This window comes from Haemorhous mexicanus, chromosome 31 (assembly GCF_027477595.1).
Source record: "Haemorhous mexicanus isolate bHaeMex1 chromosome 31, bHaeMex1.pri, whole genome shotgun sequence".
Classification (NCBI taxonomy): Eukaryota; Metazoa; Chordata; class Aves; order Passeriformes; family Fringillidae; genus Haemorhous; species Haemorhous mexicanus.
In genome coordinates this window covers 2745624-2765404 of record NC_082371.1, presented here as the reverse complement: position 1 = coordinate 2765404, position 19781 = coordinate 2745624, and the positions used below count along the sequence as shown (strand labels likewise).

At 58.1% G+C, this 19781-nt stretch overlaps 2 protein-coding genes across 5 annotated transcripts in view; both read right to left on the bottom strand.

Annotated features, from left to right (window-relative positions):
• Positions 1-217: 217 nt before the first annotated feature.
• On the bottom strand, positions 218-5706 carry LOC132340363 (Fc receptor-like protein 2). 4 transcript variants are annotated; one of them, XM_059871314.1, is made up of 10 exons: positions 5598-5706; positions 4989-5009; positions 4670-4900; positions 4207-4464; positions 3839-4117; positions 2865-3134; positions 2473-2775; positions 1902-1988; positions 1338-1505; positions 218-1015 (listed from the first exon to the last, which is right to left on the bottom strand). In XM_059871314.1, the coding sequence occupies exons 1-10, from the start codon at positions 5626-5628 to the stop codon at positions 912-914; spliced, it is 1752 nt and encodes a 583-aa protein (XP_059727297.1). In that variant the 5' UTR covers positions 5629-5706; the 3' UTR covers positions 218-911. The 4 variants fall into 4 exon arrangements, with proteins under 4 accessions (XP_059727297.1, XP_059727298.1, XP_059727300.1 ...); XM_059871315.1 differs by having other exon boundaries at positions 1902-1985; XM_059871317.1 differs by lacking the exon at positions 1902-1988.
• A 3056-nt stretch (positions 5707-8762) lies between these two features.
• PEA15 (proliferation and apoptosis adaptor protein 15) overlaps positions 8763-19781 on the bottom strand; it is a 19937-nt gene continuing 8918 nt past the window's right edge. Inside the window, exon 4 of the mRNA XM_059870933.1 lies at positions 8763-8962. Within this exon, the coding sequence (XP_059726916.1) occupies positions 8763-8962 (200 nt within the window). The remainder of the gene's footprint in view (positions 8963-19781) is intronic.

Below are 19781 nucleotides of genomic sequence, written 5' to 3'. Positions count from 1 at the left end.
GGGAGCGGGAGCGGGATCGGGAACGGGAGCGGGATCGGGATCGGGATCGGGATCGGGAACGGGAACGGGAGCGGGAATGGAAACGGGAATGGGAGCGGGATCGGGAACGGGAGCGGGAGCGGGAGCGGGAACGGGAATGGAAACGGGAACGGGAACGGGAATGGGAGCGGGATCGGGAATGAGAACGGGAGTGGGAACAGGCTCGGTCCGGGCGGGATTTGGCGACAAAAATTGAATTTATTGTCCAGAAAACCAGAAAATGTGACAGAAATCAAAGTTTAACCTCCCCCCCCCCCCCACCCCGCACACCGGGGGGTTCGGGGGGGGCTCCGCTCGCCGGGACCCCCCGGGCTGTCCCCAAATCCTCCCGGGACCCCCCCGGGCCGTCCCCAAATCCTCCCGGGACCCCCTGACTGTCCCCAACCCCCCCGGGGGTCACTCTGGGCTGTCCCCAGAGCCAAATTCCGGCTCGGAGGGACAGAGGGACGGTGGCCATGGACAGGGGACAGGGACAGGGCCAGGGGACAGGGACAGGTCTCGGTGGCCACAGGGAGGGGACAGGGACAAGGACAGGGACAGGTCCCAATGGCCACAAGGAGGGGACAGGGCCAGCTGCCAGCAGCTCGTGGTGGTCACGGTCACAAGGGACAGGGACAAGGACAGGTCCCAGTGGCCCCAGGAAGGGGACAGGGACAAGGACAGGTCCCGGTGGCCGCGGGCAGGGTGGGCACCCACAGGACGAGGGGACACACGCGTGTGGCTGTCCCCAGCGTCACCCAGTGCCACCCCCAGTGTCACAGCACGGTCTCGTGGATGTCACCGCTGTCCCCTGGGTGGCATTTGGGGACCTGGCAGCTCCTTGAGGGGTGGCACTTGGGGACCCAGTGCCACCCCCCGGTGCCACCCCGGTGTCACAGCACGTTCTCGTAGTCACCGCTGTCCCCTGGGTGCCACCTCGGTCCCCGCAGCTCCGCGTAGGTCACCTGGGGCACCTCGCGGGTGGCACCTGGGGACCCTGCGGGAGACACCAGTGCCACCAAGTGCCACCCACGGGTGCCACGTCCCCATCCCAGCACTTCTCCTTTGTCTCCTGGGTGGCATTTGGGGACCATGCACCACCCGCAGTGCCACCCCCAGTGTCCCCCAATGTCCCCCAGTGTTCCTCAGTGTCACCTGGTGCCACCCCCCGTGTCTCCCACTGTCACAGCACGTTCTGGTCGATGTCACCGCTGTCCCCTGGTGCCATTTGGGTACCCAGCAGCTCCCTGGGGGTGGCATTCGGGACCCCGGTGCCACCCCCGGTGCCACCCCCGGTGCCACCCGCTGTCCCCACTCACCCGCTGCCCTCGCCATGGGCACCACGTCGCTGTAGAGCACCTCCCCCCCCTCGGGGGTCACCGCGGGGGTCCTGCGGGGACAGCGGCGTGGCATCGAGGTGGCATCTGGGGACATGGGGACACCCCCGGGTCCCTCCCCCACTGACTTGTCCTGGGGCGTCCTGGGGGCTGCAGGAAAGGGGGGAGGTGACAATGGGGTGACAAGGGGTCAGGGGACCCCAAAATTGTCCCCATTGTCACCACCCCATTGTCCCCATTGTCCCCATTATCCCCAGTGTCACTCATCCCATTGTCCCCATTGTCCCCACTGTCAACCACCCCATTGTCCCCCCCATTGTCCCCACTGTGCCCACCCCGTGTCCCCATTGTCCCCCACCCCTGTGTCCCCACTGTCGCCTCCCCATTGTCCCCACTGTCCCCACTGTCCCCATTGCCCCCACTGTCCCCACTGTCACCCACCCCACTGTCCCCACTGTCCCCATTGTCCCCACTGCCCCCACTGTCCCCACTGTCCCCACTGTCCCCACTGTCCCCACTGTCCCCACTGTCCCCACTGTCACCCACCCCGGCGGTGGCACCACTGCCAGCCCACGATGGCAGCCACGAGCAGGACCAGGGCCAGGAGGGAGCTGCCAACCCCTGCGGCCACTGCTGGGGACAGAGGGGACACTTTGGGGTCACTGGGGGGGTGACTGTGATCTGGGGTGATGCCACCTCTGCTCTGTCACCTCCGTGTCACCTCCGTGCCACCAGGGACAGAGTGGGGACAAACCCAGTGGTCCGAGCTCCCCACAAGTGATGCCACCTCTGCCCTGTCCCGTGTCACCTCCAGGGACAAACTTGGTGGGCTGAGCCCTCACTGCGACCTGGGGAGATGCCACCTGTACCCTGTCACCTCCGTGTCCCCTCCTTGTCACCACCGGGGACAAATCCAAGCCCCCACAGTGACCCCGACTGATGCCACCTGTGCCCTGTCTTGTCTGTGTCCCCTCCGTGCCACCAGGGACAGAGCGGGGACAAACCCGGCGGTTCAAGCCCCCCACGAGTGATGCCACCTCTTCCCTGTCACCTCCGTGTCACCTCCAGGGACACACCCGTGGTTCCAAGCCCCCACAGTGTTCCCGAGTGACGTCACCTGTGTCCCCGCGTCCCCACGTTGTCACCTCCAGTTCCAGCTCAGGGCTGAGTGCCCGGAACTCGCGGTGCCCGTCCTGTCCCAGCTGGTTGGTGGCCACGCACTGGTAGGTGCCCGAATGTCCCACATCGATGTCCCTGAGCTCCAGGAGGGGACCCTGGGCCACCTCCTGCCCGTTCCACAGCCAGGTGAAGGTGACAGGGGCTGAGCCCACCTGCACCGAGCAGTTCAGGGTCACGGGGTCACCTGACCACACTTGGTGTGACAGGGGACCGGGGGTGATGGTGGCATTGGCCACGGGCACTGTGGGGACACAGACAGGGCTGGCACTGGGCAAGGTGGGATGGCGATGCCGTGAGTGGGGTCACCCCCAGCCCAATGGTCCAGCTCACCCAGGACGGTGACATTCAGGGGGTCACTCTCGGCCACGCTGTCCCCGTCGCTGACCCGGCACCGGTACTGGCCGCTGTCATTGTCCCCAACGTGCCGCAGCTCCAGGCGGGGGCCGGTGCCCAGCGGTGCCCCCGAACCCTCCCGGTGCCAGGAGAAGGACCGGGGACCTGTCCCCGCGGCCACCTCGCAGCTCAGCACCAGGCTGTCCCCGAGTGCCACCTGTCCCCCAGGGGGCTGCGCTGACAGGGACACCCCCGAGGGCGGGACCCCTGAAGGAGGAGGGGACAGGAGGGGACAGTGAGGGACCCGGGGGGGGGGGGGCGGGGAGGGGGACCCAGAGAGGGAGAGGGGGTGCAGAGATGGGGGGGGGGGGTTGGAAACGGGGGGGTGGGGGGGTCAGGGAGGGGACACCTGGAGAGGGAGGGGGGTGACACCAGGGAGGGGTGAGGGGACACAGGGAGGGACAGCGGGACCCGGGCAGGGATGGGGGTCCGGGACAGGGATGGGGGGACACGGAAAAGGTGTCGGGGAAGGATGGAGGTACCCAGACAGGGCTGGGGGACCCGGGAAAGGATGGGGGGACCCCAGGGTGGCACCCGGGAAGGGACAGAGGGACCCGGGGCACAATTGGGGGACCCGGGGAAGGATGGAAGGAGCTGGGGAGGGACCCGGGCAGCGATGGGGAGAGCGGGGGATGGGGTCAGGGAGGGTTGGGGGTCCCCAGGCAGGGCTGGGGGTCCCGGGAAGGGACTCGGGAAAGGAGGGGGAGACCCGGGGTGGGACCCGGGGTGGGACGGGGAGATCGGGACAGCGATGGGGAAGGACTCGGGGAGGGCTGGGGGCGGCAACTCAGGGCTGGGGGACCCTGGAAACGTGTCAGGGAGGGCTGGGGGTCCCCAGGCAGTGATGGGGGTCCCCCACCAGGGGATCCGGGGGGTCTCTGGGGGCTCCCCGTGCCCATCCCTGCACTCACTGCGCACCGTGACGCGGAGCCGGGCGCTGATCTTCCGCACAGCCCCCCCCTCGGAGCGCACCTGGCAGCTGTAATTCCCCGAGTGGGAGACCCCCACGGAGGGCACCAGCAGCTGCGGGGACACCTGCGGGACCCCCAGCACCTGCCCGTCCCGGTAGAACACGTGCAGGAGGGGGGCTGGGGGCCGCAGGGGGCTGGGGGTGCTGAGGCAGCTGAGAGTCAGGGGGGACCCCTCGGTGGGCTCGGGGGGACCCGCCAGCACCGGCACCGAGAAGAGCTCTGGGAAGGAGAGGGGAGGGGGATTTGTGAGCCCAGATTCTGGGGGAGGGGCTGTGGGGGTGTCGGGGTGGCGGCTCTGGGGTGCTCACCGTGCACTGTCACTCTCACCGCTGCTGATTCCTCCGACCCCCAGTATCCCACCCGGCCCTTGCAGCGGTAGCGGCCACTGTCGCTCAGCTGCAGAGGGGACAGGGACAGCTCTGTGCCATCGCGGAGCCCCCTCAGTTTCTCCCCCTCGCGGTAGAAGGACACCGAGGTGACCGTGCGGTTCTGCCAGGCCCGGCAGCGCAGTGTCACCATGTCCCCCTCCAGCAGCGCCCGCGCCGGCACCTGCAGCACCAGCCAGTCTGGGGGACAGAGGGGTCCTGTCACACCCGATGGCACCGGGACACACCCATTGGGTCACACCCTGAGCACCCGGGGTCCCCAATTCCAGCAGGGGGACAGGCGCCAGGCTCTGGTCACACAGGAGGTGACCCATGGAGCAGAGCCCACCCAGAGCCCTCGGGGTCCCCACGGGTGCCAGGCTGGGGACATCCGAACCCCCCTCACCTTTTGAGACTGTCACCGAGGGGCTGCGCCCGCTGTCGGGTCTGTAACACGTGTAGGTGCCACTCTTGGTGACAGTGAGGCGCTCAGGTCCCTGCTGCCCCGAGCGCTGCCCGTCCTTGTACCAGGTGGTGGCACTGGTGGTCCCCGAGCCCTGGCAGGTCAGTGTCACTGGGTCCCACAGCACCGGTGGCCTCCAGGGGGGCTCCAGGAGGAGCTGGGACATCTGGGCACCTGTGGGTGACAGGGGACACCAGCCTGGCAGGGCCAGCACGGGGCTGGGGACAGCGGGGTGGGGCCATGGCATCCCCTGAGGACTCACCAGCGAGGCCGAGGGTCTGGGCTGGAAGGGAAAAGGGACAGGGCTGGGTGGGGGTGGCACCGTGGGGACAGAGGCACACGGGGTACAGGGTGTGGGGCTGTCCCCTACTGTCCCCGTGGGGACAGCAATTCGTGTGGGAAAGTGCTCGGGGACAGTCCCCAGCAGGTCTGGGGAGGCTCCCAGGGGACAGCTCTGCCACAGCCACCCACACACCTCATGGATGCCACGGGGACACCGCGGCCACCCCAGGCTGGCACAGGTCACCCCTGCCAGCCCCATGGCCACATCCCCATGGCCCTGTCCCCATGGTCCCGTTGTGATGGCACCTGTCCCCGTGGCCATGTCCCCGTGGTGATTGTCCCGTTGTCCCCTTGTCCCTGCATCCCTGTGTCCCCTGTCCCCACTGCTGCCCCAGCCCCAAAGTGTCAAACCCCAAATCCCTGTCCCCCAATTCCTGTCCCCAAATCCCTGTCCCCAAAGCCACCCCACACTGGGGTGACACTGGCTCTGCCTCTGCTGGCCTTGGGGACATCAGGGGACCCCTGTGCCCCGCTGTGCCCCCTCCCCAGCAGTCTCTGTCACACCGGGGCCCATCCCCGTGGCACTCACCCCACAGGAGCAGTGTCACCCTCCCGGCCATCCCGGTGTCCCCAGCCACCCGGGCTGGCTGTCACTCGCTGCCAGGGCCACCTGTCCCCAGCCTGGTGGCTCTTGAGATAAAGGGGAAGGAAGAGAATTTACATCTGTCCCACGGGGGGTGGGACACGGTGGGGGCAGGGTGGGGACAAGGCTGGGTGGGACAAGGTGGGACATGGGGTTCCCAGGAGTGGGGGCTCGGGGGGTCTGGGGGCCAGGGATGGGTGTCCAGGGGAATGGGGGGTCCCAGGGATGGGGGGACACAGGGAATGGGGGGTCACAGGGAATGGGGGGTCACAGGGCTGGGGTCCCTGGGGAATGGGGGTGCTGAGGAGGGGGAGTCACTGGGAATGGGGGGGCCATGGGAATTGGGGGTCCCAGGGATGGGGAGACACAGGGATGGGGGGACACAGGGAATGGGGGTCCCATGGTTGGGGTCCCAAAGGAGTGGGGGTGCCAGGGATGGGGGAACACGAGGAATGGGGGGACACAAAGAATAGGGGGGGTCCCCGGGATGGGGGGACACAGTGAATGGGGGGACACAGGGAATGGGGGGACACAAGGAATGGGGGTCCCATGGTTGGGGTCCCAAAGGAGTGGGGGTCCCCGGGATGGGGGGACACAGGGAATAGGGGGGTCCCCAGGGATGGGGGGACACAAGGAATGGGGATCCCATGGTTGGGGTCCCAAAGGAATCGGGGTGCCAGGGATGGGGGGGTCACAAGGAATGGGGGGTCACAGGGATTGGGGTCCCAAAGGAATGGGGGTGCTGAGGAGGGGGAGTCACTGGGAATGGGGGTGCCATGGGAATGGGGGGTCCCAGGGATGGGGGGTCCCAGGGATGGGGGTACACAGGGAATGGGGGTCCCATGGTTGGGGTCCCAAAGGAGTGGGGGTCCCAGGGATGGGGGGACACAGGGAATAGGGGGGTCCCCAGGGATGGGGGGACACAAGGAATGGGGGTCCCATGGTTGGGGTCCCAAAGGAGTGGGGGTCCCAGGGATGGGGGGACACAGGGAATAGGGGGGTCCCCAGGGATGGGGGGACACAAGGAATGGGGGGACACAAGGAATAGGGGGGTCCCCGGGATGGGGGACACAGGGATTGGGGTCCCATGGTTGGGGTCCCAAAGGAGTGGGGGCGCCAGGGATGGGGGGGTCACAAGGAATGGGGGATCCCAGGGCTGGGGTCCCTGGGGAATGGGGGTGCTGAGGAGGGGGAGTCACTGGGAATGGGGGTGCCATGGGAATGGGGGGACACAGGGAATGGGGGTCCCATGGTTGGGGTCCCAAAGGAGTGGGGGTCCCAGGGATGGGGGAACACGAGGAATGGGGGGACACAAGGAATAGGGGGGGTCCCCGGGATGGGGGTACACAGGGAATGGGGGGACACAGGGAATGGGGTCCCATGGTTGGGGTCCCAAAGGAGTGGGGGTCCCCGGGATGGGGGGACACAGGGAATGGGGGGACACAAGGAATAGGGGGGTCCCCGGGATGGGATGACACAAGGAATGGGGGTCCCATGGTTGGGGTCCCAAAGGAGTGGGGGTCCCAGGGGTGGGCAGTGGCTGGGTGGGCACGGGGGTCTCAGCTCCTTCCCGGGGTGCCTCCGATTTTGGGGTGCCCCAGAGCCCCCCCCAAGGTGCCGGTGGTTTGGGGGGGGGGGTCACCCCAGGTGGATTCCGAGGGGCTCTGGCTCTGTCCCCACGCCCCCCACCCCCCCCGGGACATTTTTTTCTCTTCATTTCCATTTCCTTCCTTTTTTTTTTCTCTGCCGCTTTCGCACCCCCTCAGTTCCGGGGGAACTCCCGGGGGGGGAACGGGCTGGGGGAACCCCGGGGGGGGAAAAAGGGGGTGCGGGGGGGGGGGGGGCAGGGAGGGCTTGGGAGGCTGTGGGGGATGGGGGGATCCGGCTGTGCCCCCCCCCAACACTTTCACTTTCTCCCGCAGCTGAAGGAAGAGTGTCACAAGGGCTGGGTGTCACACGGGGGGGCGGGGTCTGTCCTGGGGGGGACACCCAGGGGGTCCTGTCCTTGTCCTGGGGGGACATCCAGGGGGTCTGTCCTAGGGGGGACATCCAGGGGGTCCAGTCCTGGGGGGGACATCCAGGGGGTCCTGTCCCGGTCCTGGGGGGGACATCCAGGGGGTCCTGTCCCTGCTCGGGGGGTGGCACATCCAGGGGGTCCTGTCCCTGTCCTGGGAGGGACACCCAGGGGGTCCTGTCCTGGGGGGGACATCCAGGGGGTCCTGTCCCTGTCCTGGGGGGACATCCAGGGGGTCCTGTCCCTGTCCTGGGGGGGACATCCAGGGGGTCCTGTCCTTGTCCTGGGGGGGACATCCAGGGGGTCCTGTCCCTGTCCTGGGGGGGACACCCAGGGGGTCCTGTCCCTGTCCTGGGGGGACATCCAGGGGGTCCTGTCCCGGTCCTGGGGGGGACATCCAGGGGGTCCTGTCCCTGCTCGGGGGGTGGCACATCCAGGGGGTCCTGTCCCTGTCCTGGGAGGGACACCCAGGGGGTCCTGTCCCTGTCCTGGGGGGACATCCAGGGGGTCCTGTCCCTGTCCTGGGGGGACATCCAGGGGGTCCTGTCCCTGTCCTGGGGGGGACATCCAGGGGGTCCTGTCCTGGGGGAGGGGACACCCAGGGGGTCCTGTCCTTGTCCTGGGGGGGACACCCAGGGGGTCCTGTCCTGGGGGGGACATCCAGGGGGTCCTGTCCCTGTCCTGGGGGGGACATCCAGGGGGTCCTGTCCCTGTCCTGGGAGGGACACCCAGGGGGTCCTGTCCCTGTCCTGGGGGTGACACATCCAGGGGGTCCTGTCCCTGTCCTGGGGGTGGCACATCCGGGGGGGGCACATCCGGGTGGGTGACACATCCTGGGGGGTCTGTCCTGGGGGGGACATCCAGGGGGTCCTGTCCCTGCTCGGTGGGTGGCACCTCCAGGGGGTCCTGTCCCTGTCCTGGGGGGGACATCCAGGGGGTCCTGTCCCTGTCCTGGGGGTGGCACCTCCTGGGGGGGCACATCCGGGTGGGTGACACGTCCTGGGGGTCCTGTCCTGGAGGAGGGGACATCCAGGGGGTCCTGTCCCTGCTCAGGGGTGTCCCCGGCTGTGTCCTCTCAAGGTCCCCGCGATGTCCCCTCACTGTCCCCGCGGGCTCGGGGACATTTCGGGCCCCGCCCCGTTTTGCCCCGGCCCCAAACCCTTCCCGAAGGATTTCCCGGAGCTGGGACGGGACCATCGCCTCTCCCGAACCTTCTGGAAGCTGCTCCGCCACCTCCCCGAGCGGCCCCGGGCGCCCTTGGGATCTCTTATCTCGGAGGCACCCGGAGGGAAATCCCCTAATTGGATTCCGGGGTTAATTAACTAATTAATCCCGGCGGGTCGGGAGCCAAATCCAACAGCCCAAAATTTGGGATCTGCTGAGGGAGAGGCCCTGGGGAGGGAGCAGGGATCCAAAATTTGGGAATAATTCAGGGAGGGAGGCCCCAGGGAACGGGGGGTGGGAGTGGGGCCGGGATTTAAAGGTGGGAAGAGAAATTCCGGGAGAGAGAAATCCCGGGGAAACAAAAAATCCTGGGAATCAGAAATACCAGGAATCAGAATTCCAGGGAAAACAGAAATCCTGGGAATCAGAATTCCGGGAGAGAGAAATCCCGGGAAAACAGAAATCCTGGGAATCAGAATTCCGGGGAAAATAGAAATCCTGGGAATCAGAATTCCAGGGAAAACAGAAATCCAGGAAAACAGAAATCCCGGGAATCAGAATTCCCGTGAAAACCAAAAATCCAGGAAAACAGAAATCCTGGGAATCCGAATTCCAGGGGAAACAGAAATCCTGGGAATTCAAATTCCAGGGAAAACAGAAATCCCGGGAATCAGAATTCCAGGGAAAACAGAAATCCAGGAAAACAGAAATCCTGGGAATCAGAATTCCAAGAGAGAGAAATCTCGGGAAAATCCCGAGAAATCCCAGAAATCCTGGGAATCAGAATTCCAGGGAAAATAGAAATCCTGGGAATCAGAATTCCGGGAGAGAGAAATCCCGGGAAAACAGAAATCCTGGGAAAACAGAAATCCCGGGAATCCGAATTCCGGGAGAGAGAAATCCCGGGAAAACAAAAATCCTGGGAATCAGAATTCCCAGGAATCAGAATTCCCGTGAAAACCAAAAATGCAGAAAAACAGAAATCCTGGGAATCAGAATTCCAGGGAAAACAAAAATCCCGGGAATCCGAATTCCAGGGAAAACAGAAATCCAGGAAAACAGAAATCCTGGGAATCAGAATTCCCAGGAAAACAAAAATCCTGGGAATCAGAATTCCGAGAAAAGAGAAATCCTGGGAATCCGAATTCCAGGGAAAACAGAAATCCAGGAAAACAGAAATCCCGGGAATCAGAATTCCCGTGAAAACCAAAAATCCAGGAAAACAGAAATCCTGGGAATCCGAATTCCAGGGGAAACAGAAATCCTGGGAATTCAAATTCCAGGGAAAACAGAAATCCCGGGAATCAGAATTCCAGGGAAAACAGAAATCCAGGAAAACAGAAATCCTGGGAATCAGAATTCCAAGAGAGAGAAATCTCGGGAAAATCCCGAGAAATCCCAGAAATCCTGGGAATCAGAATTCCAGGGAAAATAGAAATCCTGGGAATCAGAATTCCGGGAGAGAGAAATCCCGGGAAAACAGAAATCCTGGGAAAACAGAAATCCCGGGAATCCGAATTCCGGGAGAGAGAAATCCCGGGAAAACAAAAATCCTGGGAATCAGAATTCCCAGGAATCAGAATTCCCGTGAAAACCAAAAATGCAGAAAAACAGAAATCCTGGGAATCAGAATTCCAGGGAAAACAAAAATCCCGGGAATCCGAATTCCAGGGAAAACAGAAATCCAGGAAAACAGAAATCCTGGGAATCAGAATTCCCAGGAAAACAAAAATCCTGGGAATCAGAATTCCGAGAAAAGAGAAATCCTGGGAATCCGAATTCCAGGGAAAGAGAAACCCGGGGAATCAGAATTCCAGGGAAAACAGAAATCCTGGGAAATGGAATTCCCAGGAATCAGAATTCCCGGGAAACACAAAAAATCCGGGAAAAGGGAAATCCTGGGAATCAGAATTCCCGGGAATACAGAATTTCGGGAGACAGAAATTCCAAAAAAGAGAAATCCCGGGAGGCAGAAATCCCGGGAAAACAAAAATCCCGGGAAAATAAAAATTCCCCAGCAGGGAACATCTCTTGGTGGCCACCAGGAGGGGACAGGGGACAGGGACAGGGACAGGGACAGGGACAGGGGACAGGGGACAGGGGACAGGGACAGGGACAGGGACAGGGGACAGGGGACAGGGACAGGGACAGGGGACAGTGACAGGGGACAGGGACAGGGGACAGGGGACAGGGACAGGGACAGGGGACAGGGGACAGGGACAGGGACAGGGACAGGGGACAGGGGACAGGGGACAGGGACAGGGACAGGGACAGGGGAGAGGGGACAGGGACAGGGGACAGGGACAGGGACAGGGGACAGGGGACAGGGGACAGGGACAGGGACAGGGGACAGGGGACAGGGGACAGGGGACAGGGACAGGGACAGGGGACAGGGACAGGGACAGGGGACAGGGGACAGTGACAGGGACAGGGACAGGGGACAGGGGACAGGGACAGGGGACAGGGACAGAGACAGGGACAGGGGACAGGGGACAGTGACAGGGACAGGGACAGGGGACAGGGGACAGGGACAGGGGACAGGGACAGGGACAGGGACAGGGACAGGGACAGGGACAGGGGACAGGGACAGGGGACAGGGACAGGGGCAGGGGCAGGGGACAGGGACAGGGACAGGGGACAGGGACAGGGACAGGGGACAGGGACAGGGGACAGGGGCAGGGGACAGGGACAGGGACAGGGACAGGGACAGGGGACAGGGACAGGGACAGGGACAGGGGACAGGGGACAGGGACAGGGCACAGGGACAGGGACAGGGACAGGGGACAGGGGACAGGGACAGGGACAGGGACAGGGGACAGGGGACAGGGGACAGGGGACAGGGACAGGAGACAGGGGACAGGGACAGGGACAGGGACAGGAACAGGGACAGGGGACAGGGACAGGGGACAGGGACAGGGACAGGGACAGGGGACAGGGGACAGGGGACAGGGACAGGGGACAGGGACAGGAACAGGGACAGGGGACAGGGACAGGGGACAGGAACAGGGACAGGGGACAGGGACAGGGAGAGGGACAGGGACAGGGACAGGGGACAGGGGACAGGGACAGGGGACAGGGACAGGGAGAGGGACAGGGGACAGGGGACAGGGGACAGGGACAGGGACAGGGACAGGGGACAGGGGACAGGGACAGGGGACAGGGACAGGGACAGGGGACAGGGGACAGGGGCAGGGACAGGGACAGGGACAGGGGACAGGGACAGGGACAGGGGACAGGGGACAGGGGCAGGGACAGGGACAGGGACAGGGGACAGGGGACAGGGACAGGGGACAGGGACAGGGACAGGGACAGGGACAGGGACGGGGGACAGGGACAGGGACAGGGACAGGGGACAGGGGACAGGGGACAGGGACAGGGACAGGGGACAGGGACAGGGACAGGGGACAGGGGACAGGGGACAGGGACAGGGACAGGGACAGGGACAGGGGACAGGGGACAGGGACAGGGGACAGGGACAGGGACAGGGACAGGGACAGGGGACAGGGGACAGGGACAGGGACAGGGACAGGGACAGGGACAGGGACAGGGACGGGGGACAGGGACAGGGACAGGGACAGGGGACAGTGACAGGGACAGGGACAGGGACAGGGACAGGGACAGGGACAGGGACAGGGACAGGGGACAGGGACAGGGACAGGGACAGGGACAGGGACAGGGACAGGGGACAGGGACAGGGGACAGGAACAGGGACAGGGGACAGGGACAGGGAGAGGGACAGGGACAGGGACAGGGGACAGGGGACAGGGACAGGGGACAGGGACAGGGAGAGGGACAGGGGACAGGGGACAGGGGACAGGGACAGGGACAGGGACAGGGGACAGGGGACAGGGACAGGGGACAGGGACAGGGACAGGGGACAGGGGACAGGGGCAGGGACAGGGACAGGGACAGGGGACAGGGACAGGGACAGGGGACAGGGGACAGGGGCAGGGACAGGGACAGGGACAGGGGACAGGGGACAGGGACAGGGGACAGGGACAGGGACAGGGACAGGGACAGGGACGGGGGACAGGGACAGGGACAGGGACAGGGGACAGGGGACAGGGGACAGGGACAGGGACAGGGGACAGGGACAGGGACAGGGGACAGGGGACAGGGGACAGGGACAGGGACAGGGACAGGGACAGGGGACAGGGGACAGGGACAGGGGACAGGGACAGGGACAGGGACAGGGACAGGGGACAGGGGACAGGGACAGGGACAGGGACAGGGACAGGGACAGGGACAGGGACGGGGGACAGGGACAGGGACAGGGACAGGGGACAGTGACAGGGACAGGGACAGGGACAGGGACAGGGACAGGGACAGGGACAGGGATAGGGACAGGGACAGGGACAGGGGACAGGGACAGGGACAGGGACAGCTCCTGGTGGTGGCGCTGCCGGAGCTGAGGGCCCTCGGTTCCCTGACCCCCCCTTCCCACAGCAACCCCCTCTGGGGGGGATTTTGGGGGATTTAGATGGGATCTGGGGGGAATTTCTAGGGACTTCTGGGGGTTTTGGGGGACCTTGGAAGGATTTGGGGACTTTGAGAGGATTTGGGGACTTTGAGAGGATTTGGGATCCTGGGAGGGATTTGGGGATCAGGGAGGGATTTGGGATCCCTGGAGGGGATTTGGGGAACCTGGGGAGGATTTGGGGATGTTGAGAGGATTTGGGATCCTGGGAGGGATTTGGGGATTTTGGGAGGATTTGGGGTCCCTGGAAGGGATTTGGGGAACCTGGGGGAGGATTTGGGGTCCCTGGAGGGGATTTGGGGTCCCTGGGGGAGGATTTGGGGATGTTGAGAGGATTTGGGATCCTGGGAGGGGATTTGGGGATTTTGGGGGGGATTTGGGATCCTGGGAGGATTTGGGGATCAGGAACAGATTTAGGGACCTTGGAAGGATTTGGGGACCTTGGAGGGGATTTGGGGACCCTGGGGGAGGATTTGGGGAACCTGAGGAGGATTTGGGGACTTTGAGAGGATTTGGGATCCTGGGGGGATTTGGGGTCCCTGGGGGAGGATTTGGGGAACCTGAAGAGGATTTGGGGATTTTGGGAGGATTTGGGGTCACGGGGGGGGGGGGGGGGGGTGGGTGGGATTTGAGGACTTTGAGAGGATTTGGGATCCTGGGAGGATTTGGGGATTTTGGGGGGGATTTGGGATCCTGGGAGGGATTTGGGGACCTTAGAGGGGATTTGAGACCCTGAGAGGATTTGGGGACCCCGGGGGGGATTTGGGGACCCCAGGGGGGATTTGGGGATCCTTGAGGGATTTGGGGATCAGGGAGGGATTTGGGGAATTTGGGAGGATTTGGGGACCCCGGGGGGATTTGGGGATCAGGAACGGATTTAGGGACCTTGAGAGGATTTGGGGATTTTGGGAGGATTTGGGGATTTTGGGAGGATTTGGGGATTTTGGGAGGATTTGGGATCCTGGGAGGATTTGGGGATTTTGGGAGGGGATTTGGGGACATCTGGGGACCCTGGAGGGGATTTGGGGTCCCACGAGTGTCCCAAACCTCAGGGCTCAGGTACAAATGCAAAACACCACGAACTGAACAACCCCCAAAACCCAACAAATCCCATAAAAACCCAAAAAAAAAAGAAAAAAAAAAAACATTTAAATCACTTCTGGGGGTGTTTTACCCCCCAAAAACCCCAAATCCCCGGGACGGAGCCACGTGTTTGTGCCCGGGGCTGACCTTTGGAAACCCCGGCGCTAATTAACGCAGCTCATTAAGGGCCTGAACGGGGCCCTTAATTAACCCAACGTGCCCCAATTCCGCCTCCTTTGGAGCTCCCCAAAATTCGGCTTGGCTTCCTGTTTGGGGCCGGGGAGGCCCCGGTGAGTCAGGGCTGGGTTTGGGGAGCAGGGCTTGGGGTGGCTTCGGGTTTGGGGTGATTCAGCCTTTGGGCTTTGGGCTGGTGCAGGGTTTGGGCTTTGGGGTGATTCAGCCTTTGGGGTTTGGGGTGATTCAGGGTTTGGGCTTTGGGTGATTCAGCCTTTGGGGCCGGTTTGGCTTTGGGGTGATTCAGGCTTTGTCACTGGCTCGGCTTTTGGGCTGGGGTTGGGGCTGGTTCCAATTTTGGGGTTGGTTTTTGGGGCTGGTTCAAGGTTTGGGGCTGATTTTGGGGTTGGTTTTTAAGGTTTGTTCCAATTTTGGGGCTGATTTTGGGGGCTGGCTCTGATTTTGGGGCTGATTTTGGGGCTTGTTCCAATTTTGGGGCTTGTTCCAATTTTGGGGGTGATTTTGGGAGCAGGTTCAGGGTTTGGGCTGATTTTGGGGTTTGTTTTGGGGGCTGGTTCAGGTTTTGGGGCTGATTTGGGGCTTGTTCCAATTTTGGGGGCTGGTTCAAGGTTTGGGGCTGATTTTGGGGCTGATTTTGGGGGCAGTTCAGCCTTTGGGGCCGGTTTGGCTTTGGGGTGATTCAGGCTTTGTCACTGGCTCGGCTTTTGGGGCTGATTTTGGGGCTTGTTCCAATTTTGGGGTTGGTTTTGGGCCTGGTCCTGAGTTTGGGGTTTGTTCCAATTTTGGGGCTGGTTCTTGGGCTGGTTCAGGGTTTGGGGCTGATTTTGGGGTTGGTTTTAGGGTTTGTTCCAATTTTGGGGCTGATTTTGGGGGCTGGTTCAAGGTTTGGGGCTGATTTTGGGGTTGGTTTTTAGGGTTTGTTCCAATTTTGGGGCTGGTTTTGGGGGCAGGTTCAGCCTTTGGGGCCGGTTTGGCTTTGGGGTGATTCAGGCTTTGTCACTGGCTCGGCTTTCGGGGCTGGATTTGGGCCTGGTCCTGATTTTGGGGCTTGCTCCAATTTTGGTTTTGGTTTTTGGGGCTGGTTCAGGGTTTGGGGCTGATTTTGGGGCTGGGTTTGGGGCTTGTTCCAATTTTGGGGCTTGTTCCAATTTTGGGGCTGATTTTGGGAGCAGGTTCCAATTTTGGGGCTGATTTTGGGGCTGGTTCCAATTTTGGGGCTGGTTTTTGGGGCTGGTTCAGGGTTTGGGGCTGATTTTGGGTTGGTTTTGGGGCTTGTTCCAATTTTGGGGCTTGTTCCAATTTTGGGGCTGGTTTTTGGGGCTGGCTCTGATTTTGGGGCCGGTTTGGCTTTGGGGTGATTCAGGGTTTGTCACTGGCTCGGCTTTTGGGGCTGGGTTTGGGACTGGTTCCAATTTTGGGTTTGTTCCAATTTTTGGGCTGATTTTGGGGCTTGTTCCAATTTTGGGGCTGGTTTGGGGGGCTTATTCCAATTTTGGGGCTGATTTTGGGGTTGGTTTTTAGGGTTTGTTCAATTTTGGGGCTGGTTTTTGGGGCTGGCTCTGATTTTGGGGCCGGTTTGGCTTTGGGGTGATTCAGGTTTGTCACTGGCTCGGCTTTTGGGGCTGGGTTTGGGGCTGGCTCCAATTTTGGGTCTGGTTCCAATTTTGGGGTTGGATTTTTGGGCTGGTTCAGGGTTTGGGGGTGATTATGGGAGCAGGTTCCAATTTTGGGGCTGATTCTGGGGTTTGTTTTGGGGCTGGTCCTGATTTTGGGGCTGATTTTGGGGGCTGGTTCAGGTTTTGGGGCTGATTTTGGGGCTGGTTCCAATTTTGGGGTTGGTTTTTGGGGCTGGTTCAGGGTTTGGGGCTGATTTTGGGGTTGGTTTTTAGGGTTTGTTCCAATTTTGAGGCTGGTTTGGGGGGCTGGTCCTGATTTTGGGGCTTGCTCCAATTTTGGGCTGGGTTTTGAGGCTGGTTCAGGGTTTGGGGCTGATTTTGGGTTGGTTTTTAGGGTTTGTTCCAATTTTGGGGCCGGTTTGGCTTTGGGGTGATTCAGGGTTTGTCACTGGCTCGGCTTTTGGGGCTGGGTTTGGGGCTGGTTCCAATTTTGGGGTTGGTTTTTGGGCCTGGTCCTGATTTTGGGGCTGGTTCCAATTTTGGGGCTGATTTTGGGAGCAGGTTCAGGGTTTGGGGCTGATTTTGGGGTTTGTTTTGGGGCTGGTCCTGATTTTGGGGCTGATTTTGGGGCTTGTTCCAATTTTGGGGTTGGATTTTTGGGGCTGATTTTGAGGCTGGTTCCAATTCTGGGGCTGGTTCCAATTTTGGGGTTGGTTTTTGGGGCTGGTTCAGGGTTTGGGGCTGATTTTTGGAGCTGGTTTTGGGGCTTGTTCCAATTTTGGGCTGATTTTGGGAGCAAGTTCAGGGTTTGGGGCTGATTTTAGGGTTGGTTTTGGGGGCTGGTCCTGATTTTGGGGCTTGTTCCAATTTTGGGGCTGATTGAGGTTTTGGGGCTGGTTCCAATTTTGGGGCTGGTTCCAATTTTGGGGCTGGTTCCAATTTTGGGGCTGGTTTTTTGGGGGCTGGTTTGGCTTTGGGGTGATTCAGGCTTTGTCCCTGGTTCAGTTTCTAGGCCCAATTTTGGGGCTTGTTCCAATTTTGGGGCTGATTTTGGGACTGGATTTTGGGGCTGGTTCTGATTTTGGGGCTGTTTTTGGGGCTGGTTCTGATTTTGGGGTTGGATTTTGGGGCTGTTTTTGGGGCTGGTTCCAATTTTAGGGCTGGTTTTTGGGGACTGGTTTTTGGCCTTGAGGTCCTTCAGGATTGGTCACTGGTTCAGGTTTTGGGGCTGATTTTGGGGCTGGTCCCAATTTTGGGGTTGGTTTTTGGGGCTGGATTTTGGCCTGGTCCTGATTTGGGGCTGGTTCCAATTTTGGGGTTGGTTCTGGGGGCTGGTTCCAATTTTGGGCTGATTTTGGGGTTGGATCTTGGGCTGGATTCTGGGGCTGGATTTTGGGGCTGTTTTTGGGGCTGGTTCTGATTTTGGGCTGATTTTGGGGCTGGTTCCAATTTTGGGGCTGATTTTGGGGCTGGGTTTGTGGCTGGTTCCAATTTTGGGGTTGGATTTTGGGGCTGATTCAGGTTTTGGGGCTGATTTGGGGGCTGGTCCTGATTTTGGGGCTGGTTCCAATTTTAGGGCTGATTTTGGGGCTGATTTTGGGGCTGGGTTTGGGGCTGGTTCCAATTTTAGGGCTGGTTTTTGGGGCGGATTTTGGGTCTGGTCCTGATTTGGGGCTGGTTCCAATTTTGGGACTGATTTTGGGGCTGGTTCCAATTTTGGGGTTGATTTTGGGGTTGATTTTGGGGCTGATTTTGGGATTGATTTTGGGGCTGATTTTGGGGTTGATTTTGGGGCTGGTTCCAGTTTTGGGGTTGGTTTTTGGGGCTGGATTTTGGGGCTGGTTCCAATTTTGGGGCCAGGTTTTTGGGGCTGCCTCTGATTTTTGGGGCTGATTTTGGGGCTGGTTCCAATTTTGGGGCTGATTTTGGGGCTGGTTCCAATTTTGGGGTTGGATTTTGGGGCTGGATTTTGGGGCTGGTCCTGATTTGGGGGTGGTTCCAATTTTGGGGCTGATTTTGGGGCTGGTTCCAATTTTGGGGCTGTTTCCAATTTTGGGGCTGATTTTGGGCTGGTTCCAATTTTGGGGCCAGGTTTTTGGGGCTGCCTCTGATTTTTGGGGCTGATTTTGGGGTGATTCAGGTTTTGGGTTTTGGGACTGATTCAGTTCCAGGATTGCTCCTTTTTTTTGGGACCATTCCTTTTTTTTAGCACCATCTCATCCTTTCCACCTCCTCCTGTCGTTCTCCCACTGATTCTCAAAAATTCAAATAAAATTTAAAAATAAATAAATAAATAAATTTCAATAAATTAATCATTCAAATTTTAATAAAATTCCCAACCTCCTCCTGTTGTTTTCCCATTTATTTTTTTATTTATTTAAATAAAATTCCCCAACCTCCCCTGGTGTTTTCCCATTTATTTTTTATTTAATTTAAATAAAATTCCCCAACCTCCTCCTGTTGTTTTCCTATTAATTTTTATTTATATCAATAAAATTCCCAACCTCCTCCTGTTGTTTTCCTATTAATTTTTATTTATTTCAATAAAATTCCCAACCTCCTCCTATTGTTTTCCTTTTTCATTTAAATAAAATTCTCAACCTCCTCCTGTTGTTTTCCTTTTTCATTTAAATAAAATCCCTTTTTTTTAAATGTAAATACAAGGAAATCAAATTATTTTTCAATAAAAGAAAACGGAATTTTTAAATTTAAATAGATACATTTAATTTAGATCAAATAAAACATTAATTTTAAATACTAATTTTAAATATTAATTTTACCTATTAATTTAAAATATTAATTTAAAAATATTAATTTTAAATATTCATTTTAAATATTCACTTTAAATACTAATTTTAAATACTAATTTTAAATATTCCTTGAAAATATTAATTTTAAATATTAATTTTAAATATTCCATTTTAATATTCATTTTAAATATTATTTTAAATATTCATTTTAAATATTCATTTTAAATATTCCTTTAAAATATTCTTTTAAAATATTAATTTTAAATATTCATTTTAAATATTCATTTTAAATATTATTTTTAAATATTTATTTTAAATATTCATTTTAAATATTCATTTAAATATTATTTTTAACTATTTATTTTAAATATTCATTTTAAATATTTCATTTTAAATATTCCATTTAAATATTTATTTTAAATATTTCATTTTAAATATTCATTTTAAATATTCATTTTAAATATTCATTTTAAATATTTCATTTTAAATATTCATTTTAAATATTTCATTTTAAATATTCATTTTAAATATTCATTTTAAATATTCATTTTAAATATTTCATTTTAAATATTCATTTTGAATATTTCATTTTAAATATTCATTTTAAATATTTCATTTTAAATATTTATTTTAAATATTCATTTTAAATATTTCATTTTAAATATTCATTTTAAATATTTCATTTTAAATATTTATTTTAAATATTTATTTTAAATATTCCTTTTAAATATTCTTTTAAAATATTTATCTTAAATATTCATTTTAAATATTCATTTTAAATATTTCATTTAAATCTTCCATTTAAGTCAAATTTAATTTTTAATTTAAATT

Excerpts from the sequence above, each read along its gene's own strand:
- LOC132340363 (XM_059871314.1), bottom strand. The coding sequence starts at position 5,628 with ATGGCCGGGAGGGTGACACTGCTCCTGTGGG. Across the intron at positions 2,776-2,864 it reads CCTGAATGTCACCGTCCTGG|TGCCCGTGGCCAATGCCACC; the intron begins GTGAGCTGGACC and ends GTGTCCCCACAG. Across the intron at positions 1,016-1,337 it reads GCCCATGGCGAGGGCAGCGG|GGTCCCCAGGTGCCACCCGC; the intron begins GTGAGTGGGGAC and ends TGTCTCCCGCAG.